Genomic DNA, 14893 nt, shown 5'->3' with positions numbered 1-14893 from the left:
CACCAGTACCATTTAAACAGTCACATTTAAAGTAACATTGCTCAAGTAAAAAAAGTCACCAAAGCAATGCTTATTCTAAATTACACCAAAAACATCTTACAAAGGTATATATAACTATTTTTAACCTTTGTCTGTAAAAATAAACACTCAGAAGTGCTTAAATGTGGGACAAGAAACTCACTGAAATTTTGCAGTGAAGGAAAAATACTCGCCCCTGGTATTTTAATGCTCCGTATTTTTTTCATTTCTTTAATTTAGTAAGAAAAAAAAAATAAATAGGTGTAACAGATCTATAATCTGCCCGTATCGTTTCCACACCCTCCCTCTACCACACCATGCCTTGACCCTGCGCTCGGGCGGTGTTGCCTGCAGCACCATGGAGAGCTCTACATTCCCGAGGCCAAGGGCGTTCCGCAGGACAAATCCCTTTCCTCTGCCTGCCGCAGCGCTCATGCCTCGGTACAAACTTCAGCACTACAGTCTCCACTTCCTGGTGCACAAGCCAAAAATCACTCTTGAGAGCCAAGTCTTTCTGTACGTACATATAAAGACTCCTCATATGTTGCACAAATACAAGCTTCAGTTCCTATTACTTCTGCTTTTGAAGAAGTTCTTCCCTAACTACTTCCATCTTATTTAAAATGTCTCCATTAAAACGCCTCTTTGTCTTGTTACTAGAAATACATTTTTCTTTTAATGTGGTTGTAACTGCCACATTTGTCTCAGTCAGGTTGTCTCTTGCGACCTTGGATCTCAGTGTTAAGCAGAATTAAGGACACAGGAAGGGAGAAGAATAGTTCTGGAGAACAGAATGCCTGTTATCTCTCCCTCATATCCCATATCCATCCGTGTAAAACAGTATTAATACACCATAAGGAGTCTACGTGTAAAACAGTATTAATACACCACAAGGAGTCTATGGCTAAGGTGCTATAGGACAGCAGCAGTACATCAAGTATTTTTTTTAGAGACTGCTGCTGTTCCATTACAAAAAAAAAAAAAAAAACCAAAAAAAACCTTCATTAAAAGTTTTTATATACAGTTTAGAAACAATAAACTTAAGCAACAAAGCACAAACTATTACAATCCTGCTTTACATAAAACTGCTATATTTTATATACCTAGTTCTTTCTCTGATTGGTCAGATACAGACTGCAAGTCTTGCTGCTCTGAAGACTGTGCTGGTAATGAAGTTGTCTCTGTTGTGGTTTGACTGAGTGTTTCTGCCTCTCCCAACTCCCCTTCAATCATGGTAGTGATACCACGGACAAGATCCAGTAAACAGTGAAATGCCACCGACATGGCATAGCCTTCAGGAATCGTAGGTGGCTCTACTTTGTCCAGCATTTCCAAACTAAAAAATTGAAAGCATGACAAGTAAGTGTGTAACAGTAACACTGTGATTAAAAACAAAAAAACCAAAAGATGCCAAATAAATGTTAAGTTCAAACAGGCCCCAAATACTATCCTTCAAGATTTATAGCAACTCAAGAAAATAACCTTCTTGATTAATGAAGTCATTAATTAAAGGAGTAAATGAGTCACTAAATAAAATAGTAAATGAAAGGGTACAAACCCTGAGTCCAGTATTTAGGTCTGCAAATACATATTTTAAACAATTAACACATATAAGCAAGCATCACGGAATGAATTATTCTACTTTTATTATTATTTTACTTAAAGCTACGGCAACAGAACCTATTCAGAAGAACATAAGTACATAGAAACAACAGAGGAAATAGGTCAGAAAGTCATGACAGTGTGAATATAGTTATAACAAATTGCTAACAAGTCAGATGTTCCATTTTTATTATCTTTGAGTCCATATGACCAGAAAAGGCTGTCATAGCTAGACGGTACATGACAAAGTCATCATCATCTACACTCATAGGTAAACAATGGAAGTTATTTGTACAAAGAGGAAATGTCTACATGATTCACTGCTGAAACCCATGCAATTAAAACATCACTATGCTGGAACTGCAGCCTCATTGCCACTTTTCTTCATATTTGACCTTAAAAGCACATAAAGAAGTGCTGAGTTACAAATCCAACAGGAAACAGATTGTAGCTGCCACAGCAGCAGCACAAGGAGAAACGGTCCGTTACAAAAACTACCTGCTATGCCAACAACCACAATTTCATCATTTGCTCTACAAACTTAAAAAGGCTAGGCATTCCAGCTACAACATACCAAACACACTTTTACACTGTAGTGTCACCACTCTTTTCTGTAAAAAGGATTTTCCTTCTCCCAGACATGTAACACTTCAGTTATTACCTCTAATTTCCTGAAGATGGCTGCCTTAGATACCTGGGGACACAGGCAGTATAGGTAAATCAAATGGTCAACATTTCACTCTCTATCTATAAATAAGTGTGTGTATATATATGGCTCTAATTAAAATTATTAATGGATTTTATAATTATAAAATACCTATGAGGCAGAGGTCATGTACTCCTACTTTCAAAGACAAGAAAGCAAACTACTGAATAAATGAAGTGAGTTGTTACCATTACATGGGAATGGCCATGAAAAATCTTGAATAGTCTTTGTCTATTCCTCTTAAAAACACTTACTTCCTCATGTAAAGAGGCAGATAAGGCATAGTGGTCTGGGAAGAGACAGGCCCACGGTGGTAAAAAGAACTCTGCTATCTCTGTTCACAATTCATACCTTCAATTAAATAATTGTGTGACAGTATAAGATATGGCCATTGTATGAAAATCTAATGGCAGCAATAGAAGAGAATCAATGCTAGGATGTGACCCAAATCTGCAGTTACAGTTAGTCATCTCCTTACATGCAGGGATGACAGACAGAAGTACAAGATAGGAGAAAAACTGCTGATGAGACATGCTAGTGACAATTCCGTAATCTTACACAGAAGAAAAAAAGAATGCCAAAATTACTCAGAGGGAATCATGGAGTCACTGGAGGGATCCAAAGGTAAGATACAGACAAGTTCAGAGCAGCACAGGAGACTATGCTGGTGGCTGCAATGTTCTTGAGTCAGTTAAGAATAGAAAATAAGAAAAAAGAAAAGGAAGCAAAGCAGGAAGTTGTAGTAGCTGGTCAAAGCATGAACTAGCTTTCATCCACTTTTGTTAAAAATTTGCATTTCCTGAGAACAGTCAGATAACCTAAAATAATATTCATGGCCAGTGCTGGAGCAAAAAGTCAAATGAACACAAACATGTTGAACTATCGAAATCTGAGGATGAATTTGTCCTTCTGCGTCTCAAAGGCATATAAAGGAATTTCTACCTTAAAATAGTATTGAGGTCCAGGCTATTTGCTGATTTCACTGAGTATTAGTATGCCAAAATTTCACGGGCTGTACAAATAATTTCCAGTTCTGAAGAGACTGATCCTCAGTGGTCATGACGGACATGAAAAAACTTCCACTATTCCCAAAGTAACGTCGTATTCACAGGTCTAAACTGAGAACACGATCTCCAGTATACAAAGTCATTACAAAATAACTGGTCATTCTAAGAAGCATTCACAGTCTAACCTTCATATATAGGTCATACACCACAATATCCTGTTCAATAAAAACTGTAAATACAGTAAAGCTGGTGTAAGAAAGCTATTTTTCACTCCCACTGATGTCCCATTTGCTTAATGCCCCTAATGTTTGCCATTACACAACCCAGCAAAAGATATTCTAAAATTGTTATATACAGACCTAAAAGTGAAGTTAATACAGCAACAGTATGGTAGAAAAAAACCCCAACAGATGCTAAAGCCATAGGGGATATTTGAATCAGAATCCAGAGCATCCGGACAAAATAGTGAGAAATCAGAACACCTCATGGCACTAACAAAAATAAAATCCATAATATACCTCAATGTCAGCGAAATGAAGACCTCAATACTCACTAATTTAAAAAAAATCCTTAAACCAACAAGTTGGAAATAAAAATACTTGTTATATACATTTTCAAAAAGATAGAGGTACTTACTAGGTAGCTTTAGCACTGCCTTGTACTGTTACATTCAGGATAGGTATCCAAGTGCCTCTGTACTCAAAGGCAGGTAATACAGTTGCACCTCCTCCCATTCCAAGCACTCCTGGGTTAGTTTGTGCTGAGCCAGTATTCCCCGATGCATTGCTTCCTGTTCAGAAAAACAAAGTGATACAGTTAACCAATCTAATTTTAGTGATCAGCAAACATCCTTCTTCTATATTTAATTTTTAAGTTGAGATACATGAATTAATCTGAGATGCCCTGCTTGATAATAAAAACCATCACCAACACAAAAAACTATTTTCGAGCTCCCTCTGCTGTCTAAAACACAATCTTATGTGCAAAGTAATTAGTTTAAAAGGCACAGCTGATTGATGCCAACTGCCTTATTTTCAGTCAGAATAAAATGTTTCTGTGAAATGTATAGCAGCATTCATAACATTCTGTGAACCAACTAAACTTACATGGTCTCGATAAAGCAAGTTATCGAGGATTATTTGAATAATTGCATCTAGAACTCAGTAGCAGGAAAGAGACGTTAATCATTCCAGGGACAAAGATCATCACAAACTTTAAAGATTTCAGAAATGCAAAAGCCACAAGAAGAAACTCAAAAGAGAACTGCAACATTTGAATCTGTTCCATACCAAGGTAGGAGAAAACAAACCACATCAAGGAAGAGTTGACAATGTGCCAACCAACAGCTAGGAGGGAACAAATTTTGCTTCCAATTTAAGAAGCCAAAAAAAGCTGATAAAAGGACAAGGAATTCTGTATATATACACAGTTCCTACATGTAGAAGGAGGTCTATACTTACTAGGAGTAGGTACCACAAGTTCAGACTCTCTCTGTACAGACAATGGGGAGAGAAGGGCAGAGTCCCCAAGAAGGTGACTCACAGCACCTAATACATCAGTATAACAACTGCCAAATTACTAATTTAGGAAATATGAATACACACAGAAGCCTATGTATACACTTTAACACAGTAAAACTTAACAGATTGAAACAACAAAATCACACTGCTAAACAGAAATGGTTAACCAAATGCTGCCACTAACACAAACGCAGTTACACTGGTGTCATTTTGTGTGATCCCACTGAGCCATCAGACATATACAACTATTTTTATATCAACCTAACTCCTTAAAGTGGTAAAAAGGCATACATTACATCAGTATAATAAAAGTGACACAAAACTTAGGTAGATGCGTCTTTCAACTTCTCCTACGAAACTGCTACCCGTTGCAAAACTGAGGCTGAATAGCCTCAGGTTTATAAGACAGCCTGCTATGACAGGACTATTGTTACAATCAGAAGACTCAGTTCAAGAATTAGGTTGCATTGATCTGCTCTTTGCATGTTAGACATGGCCATAGGAGGAAAAGGGGCAGAGAGAGAAGTGCATGAGAAAAACATGAGAAACACTCAAGCAGAAAGAAATTAAAAGGTAAAGGAAAAAACAAATAGGAACAATAAGCCAGAGAAATAGCGACAGCACTAAGGGTATGACCCTACTGCAGTGCTGTTTCACATGAAGGCAAAATTTAAGTTTTCAGAATGAGTATTTTAGAATGGCTTCTCATATGTGCATGTTACCCGATGAAAAGTGCTTTTCTGATTTACCTTAAGCGGATTAAACTAACGTAGAAATAATACTAATAGAAGTGCTCTAACAGCTTCCATACAGACAGCTATTGAACAACAGCTACTAACACAAATCCCTTCACATTATCAGTGCTAACACCAACTTGGAATTCAGACTTCATGAGTGAACCCTGGAAGGTGCGAGTCTAAATCCAGACTTTTTAATGTTTATTAATTTAATAGTAGATATGATGGATAGTAATTATACTTTATCTGTTCATTATCTCTTTTAAGAAGGCATGCCAAAAGACACCCTTAGAAATTATTTTTATGTTGTTTGTTGCTGAGGCCTCTGCTTCCAGAACCATGGGAAGAAGCAGAGAGCCTTAACTCAGTCATAAACACCTGCAAAGGCATTAACAGGAGGACCATTTCTTCTTGTAGAAATAAAAATACACCTAGTGAAAAGCCAAAACCCTGGCTGCAAGAAAAGACAATCGAGTTTAGTTTCAGTATGTGACTGTTTTCAGCTTACAGAAAAAGCGAAGATTATCTGTAAAACACATCTTGGCTTCCTCAGTCCAGTTTTGCCCCTGAACATCCAGAAGAATTAGCTATTGCCTCCCAGGAGGAAGCAAACACACACTGTCTTACTGCTTCAGTTGTGCGGGGATGTCATTTATGGCAGTGTGCAAGGAGACAGAAATCAGACAAATTTGTTATAGTCAGAAATCAGAAATAATTCCCTCAGAAAAGTCGTGAACCAAAGAGCTTGGTTGCTGCAGAAGCAGATACAAATACAAGAGCACTGCTCTGCTGACTGGCAGCTACATCTTCCCCACAATACAGGTAAATAAAATCACCTGTTTTACCAGACCTGAAAACACTATTTTGTCTCAAGTTAGCTTTTCACCTCAATGAACACGGAAGCACAGAACTGTACCAAGCCAAATGTATATACTGAATCAAATCAGAATTTATTATTACAAGAAAATGCTGGAAAATTAAAATGATAGCAAGGACAAGGCTTTACCAGTTTGGCTTGGTGTTGCTGATGTGTTCCCTGTGCTTGGTACAAGAAATAGTGACTGAATGAAGGACCCCAGTGCATTCACAATATCACGGAAAACTTTAGTGGAATGTTGCTTCATATCATACGATTGACAAAAGGACCTGGAAAGTATTTTAGAAAATATAATAAGTATTTGACAAATTAGGAGCTGAAAGCATATTTGAACAGCAACTTCCCCCCCGCTCCAAACTGTAGACTAAAAGGACATTTTAACTGCAAATATTTAGGTGAATAATAAACTTTAGTTTTAGGTAAATGCTCCTTTCACACTGGTAAGACAGAGACGGTTTGGAATACTCAAATAACTATAATTCAGCCCTTCCTGGATAATAAGCATTGTCTAATGCTTTATAAAAAATTATCTTGAAGAGTTTATTGCATTTAAGTTTCTATATATTTATAATGTTTTAGGAAGCATTTTCCACCAAAGAAAAATGAAAATATTTCTTAAATCTTATGTAAAAGTGAAACTCAATATATTTAATACCTTAATAGCTGAGGCTGCACACAAAGCCTGTGAATAGATTCTACTGCAACAGCTCTTAGCCACTGTGGTTTGTCTGCATCCAGAAACTTAACCAGCAATGACAGAAAGATTTCACATTCTGTTACCTAAAAGATATAGTTTATAGCCATTAAATTAAAAGAAAAAGCCCCCTACAAAATGCTTTCTCCAAAAAACTTGTTTCATCTTAGGAGTCTTATCCCAGCGCACAGGATCTAAAAAAATCCTTCAACAAGCATTTTCCCAAAATTATATAAAAAACATACCTAATAATCATAATATTTTTGCCAAGCTAACACCACATATGCAATTGTATTGAAGGAGCTAAATTCCTGACAGACATTGCAGTAAAGTTCTTACATGTGCTACAGTAAACAAATGAAATGGAAAAAAAAAATATCTTTTTTAGCAAATATCTGAAATTTGGGAGGTAAGAACATGTGTTTTTTATGCACATTCTGTCAACAACTTTAGCAACATAAGTCAAAAGCCTCTTAGCAATTATTAACAAGGCGCAGGAATCAACATTATTTAAAGCCAGGCAAACAACGTAAGATCAAAAGGTTCCCAAAACCTTAACTGAAAGGCAGTCAAGTACAGGAAAGACAACAGCTAATCTACCCTGAGAATTTATACAAGCCGACGTTTAATAAAATCATACATGTAATGTAGAATACATGTAAACACAAATACACATAAGAGGAAAAGAATATTAAGACTTTTCTTCCCTCAGTATACATCAACAGTTTCCAAGAACTAATTAATATTATTACTGATCACAGTACTGGTGTATACATAGAAAAACAGAATTGCATGAAGAAAATTTGAACATATTCTTACCAGCAAACTGTAAAACTGCTTAATCAGAACAGAAACTACTCTCAACAGACGCATACAGATGGGGAAGTATGGTTTTTCCACTGGTGCTGGGGAAGATGATGTGCTGGAACCTTGCCTGAATTTGATATTTGGGGAGAAGAGCTTTATAACAAGAGGGCATACCCTTTCTTTAAGAAGAAAACTGAATTCCTGATGCTGAAAAAGAAAACAGAACAAATTATAAGCAGCTATTCTTTAATTGCTACCAGTAGCTCTGATTATACATCTTATTTACATTTGCTGTTATGATCAAGCACTCTGAAGTCATGTAAATCTTGGTATAAATTACACGCTCAGGAAATTAAAAGGAAGAACAGTAGACACCATTGTAAAGCTACCAAAAAGCATGATGAAATGACATGGTCAGATTCATACCATGCACCCCTCTTCTTGTATTTTGCAAATTGAAATAGGCTGCTAATACATGGTTTATTATATATTTAATTTTTTAATTTAGCTACTGTCTGCTAAAATGTGTTACTGTAGGATCATGGTGCATTTATATGCAGTAGATCCACACAATTCATAGTCATGATTCCTGCTGCTTTGCAAGAGGGGTGAAGTTAATGTTTTTGTAGAAATAACAATGCCACAAACTAAGTTACAGAGCTGTCATATATCATGCAAGATTAGAAAATGCATCTTTGGAGGAGATATAAATGGCAAAACAAAAAGTGAAACAGAGTACAACACGCTCTACAAAAATGCACAAACACAAGTAAAGTGTATGGAAATAGAAAAAAGTGGACAAAAAGCACACAGTACTTTTCTATCATAAAAACCAAACATGTAAAAGCTACAAGTCCTTTTGAAAAGCAGTACTCACGCTAAATTAAAGAGGATTTAATGAAGCGTAAGTTTTACTACACATGTGAACAAAAGTCTTCCTATTTTCCCTCCAAGATCTACTCACTTGTAAAAATACTTGTGGAAAGTCATTGAGGACTGACTCAAGAAGTTCAAGTCCAAATGTCCGGGTCATTTCTGTCATACCCACAAGCCAGTAGGGAGCATCAGCATTAACTAACTGACAAAGATCCTTAAAAAGAAATACAGTAACATTTACATTCTCTGCACAGTCCTATACCGGCATAAGTTTTCTGAGTCTACATCAAAATCTATAATCTTTCCCCTCATTCATAATGAGTAACTTTCCAATTTTAACATAATTTTTCCTCAAATACTACTTTTGCATATATTATTAAGCAAAAAAAAAATTTTAAAGAAATTATAAACTTTGCTGTTATCCCTGTAGCAATTGTGTTCATTCCTGCCCTCAAAAATATCACAAGACCAGTGAATTTGCTAAGTCAAGAAGATTTTTATCAGTGTGGTGAATACAACTACTACTTTTCATTATATACTCAACATTAATATACAATACCAAACACAAGAAGCAAGACTGAGCTATAGTAGCAGCGTTCGGCTCACAGAAAAAAGAATCTCTAATTTAATGGTAACATGCATGCTTAGCTATTATTTAAGATTTACAGTAAACATTTTCCTAGGCCACTTCATCTTCATTTTCCAAACATTCCCCTGGGATACAGCATATCACTGCCAATTACAATAAATGCAGATAAAGACTGAGGCTCTGGTTAAGGACCTTGCCAATATGGCAACAGCAAATTTTTGAAATTTCTTAGAGAGACGTAGAAGCACCCAATCATAACTGCAAATGTATAAATATATGCTCCCCAACTACCTGAAAAAGCATATATGCATCTTTAGCACATGGCTTCAGTGTACTGACAGATCTTCTGTTACTATTTCCTTGAAATGTAACCGGCTGGTCAATAGTATCTGTGTGAAAACAAAAACCAGTTTTGTGAACAAAGGAACAGTTGAAAATCAAGTACCCATTAAGTGTTCTTACAAAAAAATTCTAGAAGAATGGCCAGGTAATTCTTCTGCAACTTATCATGTCTACAGAAATAAACATTAGATGATCAATACCAAGCACTTCTGTCCAATAAATGTTCTCTTCGAAACTACTACTGCCATGGATTTCGCACTCAGTAATCTAAGTTACCTTCATCTTAAATGACACCCTCACGTCAAATTCCTTCACAATACTAACCTGAAGACCAGTTCTCACAGCTTGAAAAGAATCTAGGTTTTATATATTGCTCTACTGACTTGGACTGATGCAATGGCTAACGATTTCATCTCCTCTGAATACAAGTAAATGTATAAAAGACAGTAAAAATGAGTAATGTCTGTGATTTTTTTTTTATGATGTTTATAGACTTTTTACTACTTCTTTATCTGAAAAATGATAAATGTTTCTTGTGTGTCCAAAAAACAGGTTAATACAAGCAAGTAGAGTAAGAAGTACACTCACCTTTGTATCGTTCATCTTCCGCAACCACTCTCTCAAATACAACAGTAACTACCTGCCGCACTGTAGCTGCTGCAGTGTTATTTGTGATATTATCTTTTGTGAAGTGTAATCGAAAACAAAGTACAATTGCCTGAAAGGAAAGGCAAAAAAAAATTAAAAAATCACCTTACAACAATCTAATTTCATCTTTTAGCTTAGAGTCAAGATAGCTGATTGAGGAATGCCTTCCACTACAGTTTGTCAAAAGGTTGCCTGAAAAAAAATTGTTCTAATAATTTTAAATTTGAAGAACCCAAGTAAGTTTTATGGATTACCCTAGCCAAAAACCTCTTTAGTAATCCTCCCCAAAGGTATTCTAGAAGTGGTATTAACTGAAGATGTTACGATGTGCTAATAAAACTACAATCATCATACAGAGAATACACAGTAATCAACCACATAAAACAACCTGTATGAATATTAATGTCCAAAGGACATTAGGATTATATGCTTAATCACAGAAAGGTCAGTCAACTCCAACGCTAAAATGCTGTTCCTCTCCTACATTAAATCACAATACTTTCACAACCATGTTGCCTCAACTGCTATTATTCCTCTCTAAGGTGTGTATCTCAATGTGTCATTATGCTGGCAGTGACCTAAATATTGTTTCCCACTGGATTTTGTATTACCTCTAAATAATGAGTTTTGAAAATTAACATCTGTACCTGTAGTGAAACCTGTGTTTCTTGTTCTTTTGTCCTTATTCTGTGGTCTTGAACTTGCATGAACCTCAACCACACCCAGCCATAGCACTACATGCTCTAAGCCATATGAGGTTCAGAATTTTCTTCTGCTTCTTTTTCTTGTAAATAATTTCTGGACTCTGCTCAGGTGGTATCCCCATGCTAGTTTGAAATTTTACACCACAATCATACACCTCTGGACTTTCAAAAGATACTGCATGATTCTCTAGGTTAATCTAACAGCAGTGCCTGTATTAAGGGGCTTTTCAAGATGGTTTACCAGTAATTTTCTTAATTTAAATCAGTCAAGCTGAAACATGAATATGCAATAAATGTCTGGCTTGAACTGATCTTCTCTAAGAATTTTTCAACATGGGGGCGGGGGGGGGGGGAAACACAACAAAACTTTCAGATATTTCTCATAAGAATCTTGGAGGAAAAACCCCAAACAAACCATTGCACCATTGTACCCATGCCAAGTAATGTTTATACTTGGTTAACCGAGAAACTCTAGTAATTTCAGGCCTTGGACAACAGGAAGAAATTTTACAGGATATTGCTCTGTCAGGATTGTTTTTTTCTTACCCCTGCTACAGCCTGCCCCAATTTGACTATACCTTTCTAAATGTACTGGAAAGATGAGAGGGACAGGCATTAGCCCAATGTTTTTATTTGAAGTTCCCATTAAGTCAGAAATGTATTGTTGCGGAGGAATTAAAAAACAAACTGAAAAGTGAGCTAAAAGAAATCCTATTTTCCCAGTCTAGATATAAAGACAATAAGGATACAACAGAATCAAAAAAGCCCCCTCCTCTTCCATTATCTCCAAACGCTTCATATGTAAAATTTCTCCTTGTTTTTCCTCTTGGATATTGTAAGTACTATAGTTGACACTAACAAATTCTTACCTTGGACAGTGCTTCATCATGCACAACTGTATTGGTTGTTAAAAGCACAAGAACTGTCTGAAGCAATTTAAGTTCTTCAAGACTGTTTTCCATCAGTTGCCAAAGCATATTAATAATGTTTCCTGCTGCAGCCTACAACGAAATATTTTTTTGCCAACAATGTTTTTTACATACTGGTATTATCAGGTGTACATATATAAGAATAGCACTCTCATAAATGTGAATCATAACTGAATTTGCCTGTTTGTCTATACCATAGGACTACATTAAGAACATAAAGCCAACTTCATTGTCACAAGCTTCCCAAAGTATTTGTAAAGAATCGACAGCAGACATCTCTTAATGTGTAGTCCAAATTACAGTGCGTACTTCATTTTCTACTTGGAAATACAGAAGAGAGTCCAAAGACATTTCACTCTCAAAATTCATTCATATCAGAGAAAAAACAGTGTAATTTTACATCATGCAAGCACAACTGAAGGTATATTTTAACAGTATTGTTTTCACCAGCTTCTTAACACACTATATATGCAGTACCATAATATATCATGACATTGAGAGTTGCAGGAAATGTGCATACATTCTATCTTATTTTTAAAAGCAACATGTAACAAAAACATAATACATAATGATATCACACAATAAATTTTGTGGATGTCACCTTAAGAATTATATTTATCAAGGGCCATGACATGTTCTGTTCCTGCAGTGTAAGAATGCAAGCTAAATAAGCTGTTTTGAATTTTCATGAATTTCCTTCTAGAAGTTATTAATGTTTCCTCACCTCTTTTTTTCTTTTTCTTTTTTTCATGGTCAAAAAGGTTTTCTTTTAAATTACAATTTTTTAAAAACAGATGTGAGTAAAATGTTTTGCAGATTATATTCATTGTAATATAAACAGCCTCCTAAAAAAAAAAGCCTTCAGTTTGAGGCCTGTATTTCTCACACTGAAATATTTATGTATTATATAAAAGATTGATCTTACCTCTGAAACAACTTCATGGGACATGAGCCTCTGTATGGCTGCTAGACACAGCTGAGTGATCTTTGGTTCCTTTGTTCCACAACCCATTAGAAAAGGCTGAACTACCTCTGAGCTGTTCTCTTTCAATGCTTTGAAAAAGAGATATGGAAGCAGTCAATGTTTAATACTTTGAAGAATACAATGCAAAATTTGTTAATCACACCTACTAACAAAAAGCAATCTCCAGTCTTGGAAATTTGGGATTTACTCTTGAACCACAGGGAAGAGCCAAGTGAAGACAGACACTGGGCTGCCACAGCTCACTTCCACAATTACCCTGGCTGAGGCTCAAATCCCAAGCACCTTCTCCCTTACGCAGTCAAGTGACTTTCTCTTTCCAAATCCAAAATGGCCATTTAGAGTCCATTTGGTTAGTAAGAAGCTGTAAGGTTCTGCCCACCCCAAAGCTTTCTCTGGCCTTACAGCAGTGACCAGCCTAAGGCTGGTAGCCTTCTCTTTCTGCTTTGCTTTTCCTTGGCACCGAATTCAAAAGCAACACAAAGTGTAGCACAGAGAGACGTATCAAAGCACATGGCACAAAGGGGAAAAGCAAAATGCCACCAACAAAACAGAAGGAGAAAGGGACTGGATTATTTGTATCCTGGGTATGTACACCTGGCTGTGAATTTTTCAACCAGTGTTTTAGTAAGAAAGGGCAGCTTCTGAAAATGAAGCTATGTCAAGAGAAAACACAAGTTTCATGAACTTTTTTTTTTTTAGGAGAAAAAAACTTCACAATTAATACAACATTCCACACCGACGTTTTAAAAAGTTTTTCCCATAAAAGTAATTCTAGAAAGCTGAGATTAACTACATGAAATGAAAAAGGAAGAAAATATTTCTGAAAGATGAAAGCAAAGCATGACTCTGACCAATGAGTGCTTTTCTGTTTGCAGGCGTGGTTGTTGATTCATGGAAACTTTTAAGATTTTAGCCGCTCATCACCATTTCAGATATTAAAAATTTCCTCACAGTTGAAATTTCAATGTGTATTCTTACACTGAATGTCATACACCATGTTTTAGTCTATGTGTAATAAGAGAAATGTGTTCATGAAAAAGTTTCACACACATTTTTAGAGCACAGATCTTACCACAAACAAACAAAAAATACATTCTCACAAAAAAATGCAAACATGATCTATTTTATTTTTTCTATTGAGCAATTTGAAATTTGGCTCTCAAGAGGGTTTATTATTAAGTATCACTGCAACTAATTTGGAAAAAAAAAACACATCAAGGTAAAAGCTACGAAAACATATCTTCATTATATTTTTCACCTGAAGCACTAACTAACATGACTAACAAGTTTCTATGAGAAGAATAGGCTAGTATAAATTATAGATGCCAACTTTCTATAAGGTAATAGTTCTTACAGGGTGATATTAACACATATACAGTCTATAGTTTCGTCAGCCTCTTCAGAGCCAGTACAGGCTCTATGTCCAGCTGACGGAGGCTGATCTTGCACCAAATGCCTAATCAAAACCAATTAAAATGTCAGCATAAATGTGAGTGAATACATAGGTTCACTGCCTGTTTAACAATCTGCTTTGATTTCAACAGGTTTTTTTAACTGAACTATGAAGCAAATAAACCTGCTTTTAAAATATACAGTATAAACCATATCCACCAATACCATTCTCTTATGAAACACTCCATGATTTTCAAATTAAAACTAAAACATTGGCTACTTCATCAAAAACAGAAGTTGGTTCCCAATTAAGACATGTAATTTAGGCATTTAATTGTCAAGTGTCTACATGTGAGCTAGATGTCTAAGCTGCCTTATGGTCTATGAACACCTACAACACATGGCCAATAGAGCCTAGAGAGCTCACTCTAACACAAATACTTCTTCACTCATACAAATT

General features: G+C 35.8%; 1 protein-coding gene across 4 annotated transcripts in view; it reads right to left on the bottom strand.

The window, feature by feature from the left end:
- The window catches only part of MON2 (MON2 homolog, regulator of endosome-to-Golgi trafficking), a 77905-nt gene that overhangs the window by 43766 nt on the left and 19246 nt on the right, over positions 1–14893 (bottom strand). For all 4 annotated transcript variants that reach the window (XM_059816120.1, XM_059816119.1, XM_059816117.1 and 1 more), the window contains exons 3-12: positions 12982–13109; positions 11997–12128; positions 10364–10493; positions 9725–9822; positions 8933–9058; positions 7981–8175; positions 7123–7247; positions 6597–6736; positions 3970–4123; positions 1122–1354 (exon numbers count right to left, since the gene is read on the bottom strand). In XM_059816120.1, the coding sequence (XP_059672103.1) occupies positions 1122–1354; positions 3970–4123; positions 6597–6736; positions 7123–7247; positions 7981–8175; positions 8933–9058; positions 9725–9822; positions 10364–10493; positions 11997–12128; positions 12982–13109 (1461 nt within the window). The remainder of the gene's footprint in view (positions 1–1121; positions 1355–3969; positions 4124–6596; positions 6737–7122; positions 7248–7980; positions 8176–8932; positions 9059–9724; positions 9823–10363; positions 10494–11996; positions 12129–12981; positions 13110–14893) is intronic.

Source organism: Gavia stellata, chromosome 4 (assembly GCF_030936135.1).
Source record: "Gavia stellata isolate bGavSte3 chromosome 4, bGavSte3.hap2, whole genome shotgun sequence".
NCBI lineage: Eukaryota > Metazoa > Chordata > Aves > Gaviiformes > Gaviidae > Gavia > Gavia stellata.
This window is presented reverse-complemented; position numbering and strand designations above follow the sequence as displayed.